The 16,085-nt window shown below is 37.2% G+C and overlaps 1 protein-coding gene across 3 annotated transcripts in view; it reads left to right on the top strand.

Moving 5' to 3' along the window:
- shank2b (SH3 and multiple ankyrin repeat domains 2b) overlaps window positions 1-16,085 on the top strand; it is a 128,924-nt gene that overhangs the window by 87,449 nt on the left and 25,390 nt on the right. For all 3 annotated transcript variants that reach the window (XM_067436154.1, XM_067436153.1, XM_067436155.1), the window contains 2 exons: window positions 4,911-4,993; window positions 6,291-6,415. In XM_067436154.1, the coding sequence (XP_067292255.1) occupies window positions 4,911-4,993; window positions 6,291-6,415 (208 nt within the window). The remainder of the gene's footprint in view (window positions 1-4,910; window positions 4,994-6,290; window positions 6,416-16,085) is intronic.

Here is a 16,085-nt window from a genome sequence, read left to right as displayed (position 1 = left end):
TATTTACAGTTCAGACAAGGATACTGAACCAATCTTTTGCATATAGATCCTTGTCAGATTTTAGTATGTTTTGCCTCAACATGGTCAGCTATGCTGGTGACAAGAAATAAATATTCCAATGTATCTGCACTGATGGAATTCCACAGGAATGTCACTCACAATGTTAAACAGATTGTGTTAAACTGTTAAATTTTAAAATCCTCCCATAATTTACCCTCAAGCCATCCTAGGTGTAAATGACAACTTCTTCTGAAAACAATCATAGTTAAAAAAAATATCCTGTCTCTTCCCAGCTTTGCAATGGCATTGAATAGTGCCTAAGTTTTTTGAAGCTCCAAAAAGCACATCCTTCCATGTGTTTTTATTAGTGCTGTCAAAATTAGTGCGTTAACACATGCAATTAACTTTTAACGCGTTTCCAATATTTTACACAGCATCCATTTGGGATGCTGGGGATGCACTGAAATGAAATCATCTAGGGATGCACCGAAATGAAATTCTTGGCCGGAGCCGAAACCGAATAATAATTAAATGCTTGGCCGAAGGCCGAATATTGAACGCGGTGTTTCGCATTTTTTCCATTTATTTGGCAATTTTTTTACCATTAGAATAATTAAATAGTAAAAATTTGCTTTTTACTATTTTGTGTTGCTTTTCAGAGAAATAAATCAAATAACAAAAATATACTCTGTATGTCTACAACAACAAATGTGCATTGAATAGTGCAAAAAACCCACAACAAATAAATAACTGTCCTAGACATAAGCCTACTTAGCCTACTTCTTCAGGAAAAGTGGCAGGTTCTTCTCTATGAAAAGTAGCTTCTCTGCTTTCTCACATGAAAGTCGGTTCCTCTTCTCATTTATGACATGAGATGCAGCACTAAACAGTGCTTCCACACTGCTGACATGTTTGCTGCATAAAGCGCCCGCCTCTCACTCTACGTGGGTTACTATTTGATCGCGTCATTAAAAACGTCATTGTTCGGCAAAAATTATTCGGCCTTTTTACTTATTCGGCCGAACACCCAAAGTGCTTTTTTTGGCTATTTTCAGCCGAATAATTTCGGTTGCCGAACATTCGGTGCATCCCTATTTATTACGATGGGTTTATGTGAAGATTGTTTTAGGTTAGTGTATTTCTTTTAAAGCCTAATAAATGTTGAAATTGATAGCTTTCAATTATACTGTAAATGTTGAATATCTATTATTAATGTTTAAAAATACCAATATATCATAGAGACATCAGTAGGCTAGCAGTATTAGTTTCAGTGATACTGGCCTTCATTCATAAAAGATGCCATTATATTTTAAATAAACCGTCTCTAAGTTGTTTCTACATTAATTTGGAGAGTAAATGATTTCAATATAAAAATATTCAAAACTCACTAAAAAACAAAACAACACTAGATTTTATGAGAAAAATATCCACATTTAAAAAACGTAATAAACTATAATCGCTGGCTTCCAACAATGGTTGTATGCGAGTTCATGAGAGAGTCACATGGTTTTCGTGAGAGGTATCTATTCTTGCCTAAGCTTACTCTACACCTATGTCATCATATGTCAGGTCAGAGGTCACCCTTCTGCCAGAACTCGACTCTCTTATGAACGCATGTATGGCTGTTGTCGGAAGCTAGTGATTAAAGTTTTAAATATGGATATTTTTCTTATAAAACCCCATTGCTTGGTCTTCAGAAGACATTTATTAACTCACTGGAGTCATATCGATTACTTTTGTGTTGGATGGATGGGCTTTTTGGGGCTTTAAAAACTTGGGCTCTATTCACTGCCATTATAAAGCCTGGAAGAGCCAGGACATTTTTTAATTAAACTCTGATGGTGTTCGGCTGAAAGAAGAAAGTCATATACACCTAAGATGGCTTGAGGGTGAGTAAATCATTGGATCATTTTAATTTCGGGGTGAACTATTCCTTTAAGCAATTTGATAATACTTTCCATGTTTGGCACATTTTGCAAATTTTCCACTAGAATCCCAGAATTTATTTTACTTTTTATATCCCTCTTATTTACACCAAAATAGATAATTTTCTGGATTATTAATTCTGTATTATTATTTAAACTATTATTTAATCAAAGAATAAAATAAAAAAGGTCATTAATCAATTATTCATGACCAGAGATATATTCATATATTCATGAACAATTTAATTAATAATTATTCTTGTCAGTGTATCAAAGTGCAGCACAAATCATCAGTAAATGACAATTTAATCACAATTTACCTGCGCATCCATTACACAAAAACCATAATTTCCCAAAACTTTTCCACCTCACTGTCATCTAACACAAAGCGCCGCACAAGCACGTTGTTATTCACATGGGAAAAATGGTTTGAAGAGTGTGAAAACTCTTTAAATGGCCGGTTATGTAAGCAACGCTCGAGCTTGGGGTCGTCACTGCATGATGGAGACACTTTGATGGCATTTGAAAAATCAGCCCTTTGACACTATGATGCCATAATAGGTGGCTGTAAATCTGCACATTTGAAATAAATGGTCTGTCTTTGACAATGCGAATCATTGGTTCACTGTTGAGTGTAGTAAAGCAATAAGATAATTATTTAAAATCATATTTTTATTAAAAATAAATATATATTATGCGTTTGAACTCTAGTAACCCTGCTATTTAAGTGTAATATTCTTTTTTTTTTTTTTTGCTGTACTATGAACTTTTACACATTTGGCACATGGTGTTAAAAAGACAAAAAAAGACAGATCCTCTCGCATCCGGCTACCATACTCCTACCCAGCTGACACACCCCTTGCTCGGAGCTGGTTGTCATGGAGACAGAGAATCCATGGCAATGCAGTGCAGGCTACTTCCTGCTGCAGGGAGCTTGAGTGGCAGGCGTACAGAAGGACGTAGGTGCTTTTAGGTGAACTTGTCACAGATACACTTATGATACCTGTTAGTCTTGTCAGTCTTTTTCAGACACGCTAATTATATTCTCCAGATATTACAATAAATATATTTGCAGTGGATTCCGGTGTAAACTTTCCGGCAGGGTAAAACGGAATGGATTTATGGTGCATTATTTAGTTTTAGTTAAACAGCTAATACACATTAGCGTTTAAATATCGGACAGTGATCTGAATGTGTTGTGTAGGAGTCAACAAAAGGCGTTTGGAATGAAATCACCTCGCAGGTATAAATACATTATGAGCAAATAATATTTCCAAGCTATTGAGCCCCATCTAACAGGCCAGGATATTAATGACCTTGTTGCTCTGTGACATCGCCACAGTGTCCCCTTCAAAGCAGATTATGTTGCCATGACAACCATGCATCATTCCTCGGGAGTCAGCACTCTACCTTTTGAGCTTGGAGCTCTTTCAATATTTCAATAAGACTTTATCTTATAGTTTAAGACTGTGAAGTCGGTCAGTCAATCTTGCGATCACAATATACCAGCTCAAGTTTTTATGGGATTATAAACGCTTCGAGATCTTTTGGGGTGCATTAATCAAACGATAGCTGCTGACCTTTAGTGATTTTATTTTAGGGTCCAATTCATTCCAAGGACACAGTCAAGATACAAGGTTAAGTCAAATGAAATGGCACAGACCACAATCCCATTTCCTGATATGAATGAAGTTCATGTACCAGGTGGAAATGAGACTCCAGCTCTTTGTGAGGGATGACTGTGACGGTGCAGTTTGAGCAACTCTGTACCTATTCAGTACTCAGTACTTACAGGACTGGATTTAATACTCCATCTAAAAGATGGTAAGCCCTCTTGTCCTTCAGGGAGAAAAGAGAACATTTGAGTTTCATTGCTGTCATATTCAAACTTATTTCTATCTCCAGTGCCTTCTATGGTTGAAGACCTTCAGAAATCGATCTGCTGGTGCTAGGCTGGACACTTAGTGCCACGAAAATGTTGTTGTGTCATTCAGGATAACCACCACCATAGTATAGTACTTCAAATCTCTCCAATAAAATAAGACAAATAAATACATTTCCAGTCAGTGAATATTGAATATAAATTTAAAATATTCCAATCTATTGCTTTGTGTTTAAAGGAATAGTTCACCTAAATGTATGAATCATAGAATGTTTCATTTTTATATGTCGTTAGGGAAGTCTATGAAAAGTTATTTAAAAAGTCTGTGTAAACACTTTATTGCATTTTTAATTACTGCTTATTTTGTATTATCTGTTATGTTGGTAACAAACTGCAGAAGGTATTCAATGCGATTAGATTCGTATTTATAAATATTTATTATTCAAAAAGTTCTAAAATAATCATTAATGCAAGTGTTAAACAACAGAAATCAGTATAATTTAATTATTTACAATTTCAATCTAACATTTTTAGTCGCTCGTTTAGTTTATGCTAGTGCGCGCGCAGACATGCATACATTCTATCGTCACTCTTTCGCGCGCTCTCTCTTTCTCTCTTTGTGGCACTGTAAACCGTCTCTCTCTCTCTCTCTCTCTCTCTCTCTCTCTCTCTCTCTCTCTCTCTCTCTCTCTCTCTCTCTCTAACACACACACACACATACACACACACACACACACCACACTCTCCCCCCCTCTCTCTCTCTCATGCCCATTTCTCCAAGATTACCGCTCATGTTTTCCTCTGGTGGTTTTCATCCTTCATCTGGTGGTTATGTCTCGCGCTTACGACACGCTATCTCGCCGGCGACCGGGCCCTGCCTTTCTTAACCGGTGTCACAGCTCCTTCTTCGACAGATAAAGCCGGCGGTGAGCTTTTTTCAACGGTTACAACTCTCGTCACATCGCTCTCTTCGTCGCAAAAATGATTAATTCCGCTCAGCCGACGCCTGTCAGGATGAAACATCACTCCGCGCGCGCGGCGGTTGCGATGATGAGGATGATAGGCTGTAATAACGGTCGTTATGCGCGGAATTTTCTCCACAGCGACTGCGTTATCAACGAAAAGACGGTCGTGCTGCAGAAGAAGGATAACGAGGGATTCGGGTTCGTTTTGAGAGGGGCGAAAGGTAGGAAAAAAGACGGACCCCTCGTCGTCTCCGCCGCCTCATCATAACTGTTTATCACTTAATGCTCAATATCCCCGATAATCAAACGGTGTTGGTCCTTCATTTCACGCTATTTCTTATCCCTTGCTCGTGTTGTCTTTTTTGTACCCCCTCACTTAACGTCATTTCTGTTGATTTCAAAGCGCGTCATCGCGCGCGCACTTGGTTTGATGTGTCTGCGTGGCTTGAGCTGCATGAATTGCATCCATGTCGAGAACTTCTGAATTAATGCATCTCTTCATGTCAGCGTGTCCGTCACTTGACTGCGATGAATTTAAGTAGGCTTGTCAAATCTGTGAAGTGTAAACACAGACCCCCACCCACTCCCTGCTCCATGTGCTTGGCTTGTGTTTGATGCATCAGGACTCTCCTGACACTTTGTCTCTAGGGCTTCCTGACAGTCCAGCTGTTTCTTACTGTGGTAAAAGTATTTAATTCACTTGCAGATCCTTCATATGTACGTAACTCTGACAAACCTTTATCTACCCAGTGGATTAACTACTTGCGCAATAATTAATTTACACTAAAAGTAGAAGCCCCCCCCCACCCCCACCCAGCCCAGCCCATCCACAACTGCATTGCTTTTAGTTTCTACATCTAGTGCACTACAGATCCCTTGAAGTTGCGAGCGGTGCACCGTGGCTTTTTTTTCTGCATCAGCTCATCCCCTCGTTCTGTCAGGCTCCAGACCAGTGCTTCTCCCTACACTGTCAGCGGTGACATCCATGCATGCATTTTCTCTGGTTATATAAACGTCCCAACTCCTGCATTCATTTTTGATTTGGTTGGATGGATGCATTGCAGCTTGCATCATCAGACCAGATGCTCTTGTTTAGCTGCACTCATTATCCATTGGGCTACCAAGCACTCAGTTTCATAGTTTTCGAAATCTATGTAAAAACATGTTGTTTTCAGCATGTTTTTTGAGTAATTTCAAGCTTAATAATGGACTATTCATACATTGGTGTGTGTGTGTGTGTGTGTGTGTGTGTGTGTGTGTGTGTATATATATATATATATATATATATATATATATATATATATATATATATATATATATGTGTGTGTGTATATATTTATGTATTAAAACATCTAAAAATAAATAAATTCAACCGTAATTTTTTATCTTCATTTAAATCTATTGTTGTCCAAGATTAGGTTTAATCTGAGCCCAGTAAACTAGCACTGTCTTTTGATCTTTACAATCTTTACTCTTTCCTTTGGTTCTGTCTCATCCTGACTCGGCCTGGACTTTTAGCGGATACCCCCATCGAGGAGTTTACTCCAACCCCGGCGTTCCCTGCTTTGCAGTATCTGGAATCAGTGGATGAGGGAGGGGTGGCGTGGAAAGCTGGCCTGAGGACTGGTGACTTCCTCATTGAGGTAAGAAAACGATTGGGTTTTCATAAGCTTACAGTTGTTGGGAAGCTGTTAAAGCCATTGCTTGCTGAAGGGATGGAAAGGTCCCTGATCAGCTGGAAAGAGTGATGTCCAACCCATGCAGGGGACTTCATCTTAAGCTTGCTGCTGAATCATTCACACGTTAGTGCAAACAGGAGAATGTTTATGCACAGTCTGAGCTTGTGAATATGAGGAAAGGTCATGGTTACATCTTTAATGAGACGGAGGAGCTTTGAGACGCAGGAGATGAGCACTCCTGGAAAAAGCTGTGAACGCATAGATGTCTGTCCTGTGCAAAAAACTCAGTTTCCCAATGTCTCCGGAGCTCTTTGGTCTGGGTTGCATTTAAACGGCTTACCTTTGCATAGGGAATCTTGCTTATCTTTTTTTTTAATTCTCACATTTAATGAATGAGGCTGTAACCTTGACACTCTGAATTCATTTGGAAGTTGAAAATGTCAGGCCGGTAATCACCCATCATAACTCTTTTTAGAAGTTGGGCTTTGAATTTGATAGTTGTCTGAGAGTGATCTTGCATTTATTGGATGTTGTAAATTTTTAATGCCTCTGAGGGACTCTGGATCTGTAACCTGTTGAGTCAAAAAAGTAGCAAAGATCATGGTCATTTCAGTTCTTAACCAACCTGGGGTTGTTACCATGATTACAATTGTATTGTTTAGCAAAGAAGAGATACTGTGTTATTGATATGGGTATTGGTTTGTGTATTATGTATATATATGCACATGTACATACAAAATATTTTGTTTTTGAAAAAAAGTCTCTTATGCTCAACAAGACAAAACAGTAATATTGTAAATAAGTCCTGTGATGGCAAAGCTGCTTTTTCTGCAGCCTTACAGGAGTTGTTGACTTTAAAATTAATATTGGCCCAAGATTTACTCACATTCTAGGTGTACATGACTTTCTTCTTTCTGATGAACACTTTTAAAATGATATTAATAAATATCCTGACGCTTCCCATCTTTATAATGGCAGTGACAAGGTCCATTGAAGCACATCCATTCATCCATCCATAATAAATGAACTCCACATGGCTCCGGAGGTTAATAAAGTTTTTCTAAGAAAAATATCCAGATTTAAAACTATAAAGTAAAAAATCTAGCTTCCGACAGACTGCCTTCTGTATTCAGCTTACACAGAAAGTGACGCCTCTCGCAGTTTAAAATGCTTGTGCCACGTCCAGCGTTATACATCGCGCCAGTTATGCTTTATTATTGCCGGGGACAGGCCAATATTCCAGTCTTCAGTGTCCAATGATCCTTTATAAATCATTATAATATAAGGATTTTCTGCTCAAGAAACATTTATTTTATAATCAATGTAAAAACTGTTGTGCTGCTTAAAGGGGTACTTCAGCGCTGGGAAGATGAATCTGTATTTAAACTGGGTCATTAATGTAGTAGAAATGTGAAATTATTTTTGAATTTAGTGTTTTCTAGACTGAGAAAAGACAGAAAATTCATTTTTGTCTCATGGGGATGCAGGACTACAATTCCCAGAATCCTTCACTGCCATGTGAGGTCATTTCTGAAAGCCACCGCAACTGAATCACTTTTACTTTTCCACTACCGTGTTCATCTTCATAAAATCCTGAACGTGTCTGTTCAATATAATGTGATTTAGCCGCTGAGGCAGTGTCAGCACAAACGCAGCAGGAGTCAGATTACACGCATCATGATGAGCTGAATGAGCTCTCGTGATGAGAGCTGAGGTAAACGCATCCACGCTCGTGGCAGTAGTTCTCAGCGCGTGTTCAGTCTGGCACGCTTTCAGTTCATTCCTTTGAAAGATTAGCTTTTATAGGAATTAACTTGAGAAGATAAAATACTCACTTTGCTCCGCCGGCCGCACCGTTTTCATGAATGCCGAGCTGAGCGACCCCGTCCCCAATGTGCGAGTTGAAAACATGCGGAAATAGCTCCCTCTGCTGGCGGTAGTCTTTAGCGTCTGGCCAAACATTTTACCGATGACGATATTTGCGTTACCGGAGTAATTTTTACAGAAATATACTCCAGGGTTTCTACTGATAAAAAAACCATATGCTAATCGCTGAAGTAACCCTTTAATATTTTTGTGGAAACTATATATTTGATCAATAGAACATTATTTGTAACATTATAAATGTATTTTTAACTTTGATCTATTTAATGCATCCTTGCTGAATAAAAGTGTATATAGATGACTGCTAGTCGACCCTCCAGTCCATCCTATTATAAATATGTAATGATGATGGAAGTTTATCTGTCTTGCCCCCTCTGTTCTGCCTGAACTGACAGTTCAGCAAAGACTGACCACTAGACATGAAAAGCATTGGGAATATCGTCTTCTTTTCTAGCTCAGCAAAATAAGTTCATTTGCATGCAAAATTCAAGAGAACACTCACTTTGTGTTTGGGCACAGAGAGCAGATCCAAGTTCTCAGCACCGCATGGAAGGGCCGAGAAAGGAAGGAAATGATTGGCTCTCATGAGCGGCAAAGATTTCATGAATTATTAGCTCCTTACGGTAATCCAAGTCTTAATGTATATAAGCCAGAATGTTCCTATGAAGGAGCAGTGGGAACTGCATATTAATGATGTAATTTTGCAGGAAGTGTGCCTTATCACTATGCTGAACTAATGACAGTTTCCACATCACAAAATTCTGTATCCAATGGGTAGTTGAAATACTGCAGTGTGACGCACTAACGTTATTTAAAAAGTGTATTAATTATTTGATTGCCGTTTTGTCTATTGCCACGTTAACTATTTATATGTGTGGTTACTTCCTGGTTTTCGATAATCCAGCTTGGGTATTTCCGATGAATTGTTATCTGTCATTCTGTACTCAATGTACATGACACAAAACCACCAGTGGTTGAATTTTAATGTTGTATTTGCATTTGAATGCAGTTATCACACCTTCATAATTTCCCAATGAACCAGTTTTATTGCAATAAAGACTTGAAGCCATTGGAAACGTTGAAATAAAAAAACACGGTATCTGTGATTGGACATGCACACCGAACATTTGTTCAGCATTTCAAATTTTATTTTTAATGTGATGACCAAAAACCTTTGTCATCCTTCTGAGATTGTCCCTTTTTTAAAACAGAATGTTTCAAGGAAATCCAACATTTGATTGTAAATTCACATTAAATTAATTACCACTATAACCTGTAGATGTCGGTACAGGAGCATTTATTGGCCATAAATATTCCTGTAATATTTGTTTCACACGTTTTCGCTTTTGAATAAATAGTGTGTAATATTTATGAGGATCTATTGATAAATTAATTATAATATACAACTGTTTACCGTGTTGTTTACCTGACCTTAAATAATGAACCGTTTTGTTTTTATTACCTTAGAATGAGCCATTTCTATCTAAATAGAAATACACAGCAGCATTTTGCGCTGTGATGTTTCTACAGTAGCCCTTAACAGACAAACTGCTCTACAGAGCACTAGCTACTCTGCTGTCTCAGACGACATCTTTGTCCTGTGTGCTTCAAAAGGGAGGGCTGAGCGGTGGGCAGTTGCAATTCACAACCTCAGTGCTAGATAGCGCTAAAATTTACACAATGTTCCTTTAAACATCATAAAATCACTAGGTTTAAAAATACATTTTGTCAAGGTGAAGTATGAACTACTCAAAAAAAAATCACATGAAAAATAATAACTTTTTGTTCAAACTGCGAATGAAAACACAGAAAGCGAGCACCGCTCTCTCCCTTTATTAATCACTGAAACTGATTTCAGTACACTAGTAAAAAAAACTCCCATTTTGTTTAATGAATCTAAAGTGCACAATAAAGTTGAAGATACTGACACACAGCAGCATTTGACATTTAAGTTTTTCAGCTGGTGGTTAATAAAGGCTGTTTTTGCAAGGTGTTTGTAAGAAAAATCAATTATAAAGTAGGGCTGCACTTTTTATTCGATATTCGAATATGCATTCGAACATGACGTGAAATATCCGTAATCGAACTATAAATAAACGATCTGGTTTTTAAAGTGCCATGTAGTGCAATTTTTTTACAGTCGGGTGCGTTTACATGGAGCACTGTAATCGGTTTAATAGTCCAATCTCAATGAAAATGCTCCATATAAACACCTCAATCGTAATCAAAATGCCCAAACTGAATGAAATTGTAATCGTTTTGAGTTGGGTTGGATAAACCTTTTCATGAATCGATCAAACGAAACATTTCACCATGCAAACGACCTGACCGGATTACTTTTGAGTGTACGTATTTTTTTCTGAGATGATTAATACAGTTTACAACAAATAAATAGCTTTTATAAAACCGTATAAATAACCGTAAAAAGTCCTGGTGGCCGTTGAGAGTTGCTATGGCATCCGTAAACAAATTCCAGCTGCTGGAGAGGACGGCGTCGACATCTGATGCGGTAGACAAACTGAAAGCTATGATGATTTTAGCATATATGTAGCATATAGTGGCACTTCATATTTTAATTTACATTTAAGTTGATAACCTGCTGTTTCAAACATTAAGTTAACAATTTATTTTTCCATACAGGCTGTGGCCTGAGTGCAGTTTATGACTGTCAGACTGTTAATGCATTTGTGATTGAATCTCTGTTACGGCGGTGTCCGTTTTTATTTTATTTTATATGGAGTCGTAGATATTTGAATACATTGGTTGATATTTGATATCCGTTCGAATTAGATTTTTTTTTTTAAATGACAGCCCTATTATATTTTTATTTATTTATTTACCTTTATTTTACCAGGAAGTCTCATTGAGATTAAAATCTCTTTTACAAGAGAGACCTGGCCAAGGTGGCAGCCATACAGTCTGACAACATATTAAAATGCAACAAGTACAATAATAAAAAGAAATAGTAATACATAGGATTCTCTCAACAAAAACAATCACATGCCTTCATTACCACTTTCTTTATGATGCCTTTAAATTCACCGATAGACACCAATTTCTCCAATTTTAAATCTTTTTGCAAATTATTCCATGCCATAGGTCCATAATAGGAAAATGCAGTTTTCCCCAGTTCAGTAATAACTCTCGGTACATTTAAAAGCAAACACTTTGAAGAGCGCAACTGGTAACTGCCAGAACTAACACAAAGAACAGTACAAAGATACGCTGGAAGCTTACCTAGCATTGCTTTGTAAATAAAAATGTACCAATGCCGTTTTCTTCGTATAGTTAATGATGTCCAACAAACCATCTCATAAAGAATGCAATGATGAGTAAGGGATTTTGCATTTGTAATAAAGCATAAAGAAACATGGTAGACTGAATCAAGACGTCTTAGAATGGAGGAGGCTGCATGCATGTATAATATATCCCCATAATCTATCACACTTAGGAAAGTAGCTTCAACCAGTTTCTTTTTAGCATGAAATGTAAAATTATATTTATTTCTAAAATAAAACCCAATTTTCACTTTAAGTTTTCTGATTAGATTAAAAATATGTACATTAAACAAAAGCTTATCGTCTATCCAAATGCCCAAGTATTTGTATGAAGATACCCTTTCAATATTTTTACCATCAGATGTATAGATGCTAAGATGCTCAAGTACTTCTGAATGAGCCCTTGAAAATATCATAAACTTTGTTTTCTGTGAATTTAAAACCAATTTTAAGCTCTCAAAAGTACTCTGTAATGACTGAAATGCAATTTGAAGTTCTTGCACTGCCTGTGTTATGGACGGAGCAAGTGTATAAATAATAGTAAATAATATTATAAAGTAAAATACCTAGCTTCCGCCAGACTGCCTTCCATATTCAACTTAGGGAAAAAGCATAACTGGTGCGAAACATGACGCCAGACGTAGGGTAAGCATTTTGAACTGCGAGAGGCATTACACTTTTTGAGTAAGTTTAATATGGAAGGCAGTCTGGTCTGGTGGGAGCTAGATATTTTACTTTATAACAGTTGAAAAAATCATGGGGTAATTTTTATTTTAAAGTAAACTAATCCTTTAGGATGAATTAATTTTTTCACAGTGCTAAATTTAAAATTAGCTAGTGAAGGGAAATAAAAAAAAAAAAAGTTTCACTCAACTACCATGTACTGTATAAAAAATATACATATATAATTACATTCTAACTACTTTTAGGGCTGACTTTCATATCACAAATCCTCTGGCACAATCTATTTGTGTATGTAAAAACACGCAAAGGTTAGAATAACATTTTCAAGAGCAAGTGTTTGTTTATATAAATTCATTCCCACCCCCCACCCCCGAATACCAAGGAAACAATAAACACGTTTTAATCGTCCAGTCGATGATATTGACCGTCAGTCCCTCAGGGGCCAAAGCAAGCTTCACTGCCCACATCACATTGAGACGTTCAAACCACACTTTGGTTTACGGATGTGTCACGGACAATCAAGCCTTATGGACTAAACAAGGCAAAGCTCTCAGAGAAATCGACCTTGTTTTACTTAACGATTATGAGGAAAGCTTTCAGTCAATCAAATATATTTAAAAAACATAATTGTTTTACCTTCTGTGAACTGCACAGGTTTAATAGCCAATTCTCTCCCCTACATTTCCTGAAACTTCTTAGAGTCAAGGAATTAATCTTATTGCCTAAAAGCCTACAAGAAACTCTATAGGAAACTGTGTTAGCTTATGAAGAGTGCTAGTGATCAACCAGGAAGCTACAAAATAGAATGATGGATTTACTGAAAATACATCTACACCCACTTGCCCTTGGTGTGTGGGCACGAGTATCGCTCTCTCTTTACTCTCATGTGATCGCATTTGTACATCTTACCTCTCTTCTCTTCTATATAAGATCTAATAGTGTATCCGAAGGCATGAGTTATCATTTCCTTAAAATAATTAATGTTTACTGACCTATAATGCATTTGCAGGGCTCACTAACTTCTATAAAAAAGGAGTGCAAGCTACTGCAAAATATAATCATGGATGTGGCGTGTAATGGCATGTTTGAGCGAATATTCTTAATAATTATATCAGCTCAAATCATGATGTTGTTTTATTGATAGGATTTGGACATGCATTGTATTTACATAACGTCTATTCTGACACAAAATGCTTCTTTGGCTTTAAAACTATTTTAGTGGGTTAAACAAGCAGTGGTGCTGAAGTATTTTTGGTCCTTGTGAATATTTCGCACTGTCATGCTGACGGGGGAGAAAACGTCTCAAAAGTCATGAAAATATGTAATTGTGGTTGTGTAGCTCAACGTTAAATGTGATGGCCGGTTTTTTGATGGTTGGACATCTCTCCTCGGCAGTGATGCTCTCTCTCCAGAATGTTCTGTGTGCACAGAGAGAACCAGCAGGGAGGAAGTCTGTGGACTGTAGGAGATGCCTGCAAGCGTCCTCATGGCCTGATAACCATACAACCTGTCACCAAAACCTGCTCCTCATGCACTGCGAACCAACCAAGTATAGCGCAGTACATAGTGTTGACACGAAATGAAAAAGTTTTGCTCCCCCCTGGCAGAACATAATGCGATTTTTAGATTTATACAACGTATTATGTTTTCCATCATAGAATAGATCTTCCTATTTTAAATATTTCCAAAAATAACGGAATCCAGTGATGATACTGACCTTCCTCATGTGTGTATGTGATGGTCCAGGTCTCATGTTGTAACACAGAGCAACGGTTGCCTAGCAACGGCACCAGCATTGTGTCTGAGCACAGTGATGAAAGCAAGGTTTGAGGTTTTTTTTTTTCCTTCGTTGGATGCAGCACTAGGCCGCATGTAAACATTTCTTTTCCTGTTTGTGTTGATACAAAAATACACCTCCATGATGGATTCCAATATCTTACTGCTTGGATTTTAGGGGAGAATGACTCTATTACATGCTAGAAATTAGCTCTCATGGTTGTTTAGGCATGCATGTAACTGCAATATGCTATATGACTGTTTCCTTCTGGGAGGCTGGTGTTCCCCATTCCGTCTCTTCAAGCATTTTTTAGGAATTCCTAAGCTGTGAGATGATCTTTTTTTTGACATGTTGATGCTCACAGGACAGTGCAGTTGTCTCTTAAACCAGCGTTTCGGTGTCGCCTGACTTGAGCAGGGGTGCCGTGTAAAAGGTGCCGGCATGGATTTGCACGGCGGTTTATCTCACATTTGATGACGCATCTTTAATATGGGTTGTAACTTGAAAATAATGCTTTATGTATGTTTCTGTCGATGTATACACGTGCTGGCTCCTCAGTTATACACTACAACAACGATATCAAAAGAAAAACGTGGGCAAACCGGTCTCTTTGTAAACTGCGTTCAATGCATGTGAGTGCTGCCGTACGACCAGTCATTTTCGGCATCATCACCCGGGTATATTCGCCAGAAGACGTGGATGAGAACTCGTGCGTACTGTGAGAAAGACGACGCATATCCCTGCATTAGGTCTTAAAGGGGCAGTAGCCTTTACTGCTGTCTGTTTAATGTCAAACAAAAGATAAAGACATCACTCACTGCTCTTGATTGAATAGCTTTTGTAAGTTTAATAAGGATTAATCTTTAATTTAAACAGTTAAATATGCAGTTATTTTACAATTGATTTCTTTATTCAGTTTCTGTACCTGAAATCTAATGTTAGATTTACCTGAAAAACCTGAAAAGCATTGTTTATTTTATTAGTATCTTTGCTCAATAGTATTTATTTGTGCTGCTGCTTGTATTCAAGATATTTGTTCTTATTTTCTTTATTTTTATTTGACAGTAATCCTTTTTTCCCTGAACATAGCAAATACCGAACCGTACTGACACGGTGAACTTAAAACCATGACAAAAAAAACGAACCGTGAGCAATCTGTACCATTACACCCCTAGTGTAACGTATGCGAGGGGCTTCCACAAAATTTTGAACATTTTCAAAGGGTGCCATGACTGAAAAAAGGTTGGGAAACACTGCCTTAAAAAATTATGGTATGGGAGACTAATATCATGATACTTTGCGCTTTTGAAACTTCTATTCATCAAAATATCCTCAACCATTGATAATATAAGAAATGTTCCTTGAGCAGCAAAACAGCATTAGAATGATTTCTGAAGGATCACGTAACACTGAAGTAATGATGCTGAAAATACAGCTTTGCATCACAGGAATGAATAGAAAATGGTTATTTTAAATTATAATAATATGTTACAGTATACTGTGTTTTGATCAAATAAATACTGCCTTGATGATCACAAGAAACTTTTTTCAAAATCATTAAATAAACTAGCGTAGGGGACTGCTTTTAGGAATTTGGCATGTCCTGCAGTGTGTCATGCTTCATCCTAAACCATTTTAAACAACATATTTTCTCCATTAATTCTTATAAATGCTGCTGTTCTAATCTTATATTCATTTATATATTAAATTGATTATTTGTACTTTTAACATTAATTTGTCATTTATTAATAGTAAAAAAAACTGTGTTGGGGCACATGACTATTAACTAATTGTTAAGGATATGTAATTGTGGTTATGGGTAATTAATTTTGAATTACCATAGTTAATAGTTATGGGCCCCAACAAGTAAAATCATAACCTATTGATACCTTTGTAAATCATTAGCTAATGATTAATTAAAGCAGACAATTGGAAGGTGAAATGCATGGCTTTGACCTGTTGTGGTAATTAACATGTTAATTTACAGTATTAGTTCATATACCGTAATACG

The sequence above is a fragment of the Pseudorasbora parva genome, chromosome 25 (genome assembly GCF_024679245.1).
Source record: "Pseudorasbora parva isolate DD20220531a chromosome 25, ASM2467924v1, whole genome shotgun sequence".
NCBI classification, from domain to species: domain Eukaryota; kingdom Metazoa; phylum Chordata; class Actinopteri; order Cypriniformes; family Gobionidae; genus Pseudorasbora; species Pseudorasbora parva.
This window is presented reverse-complemented; position numbering and strand designations above follow the sequence as displayed.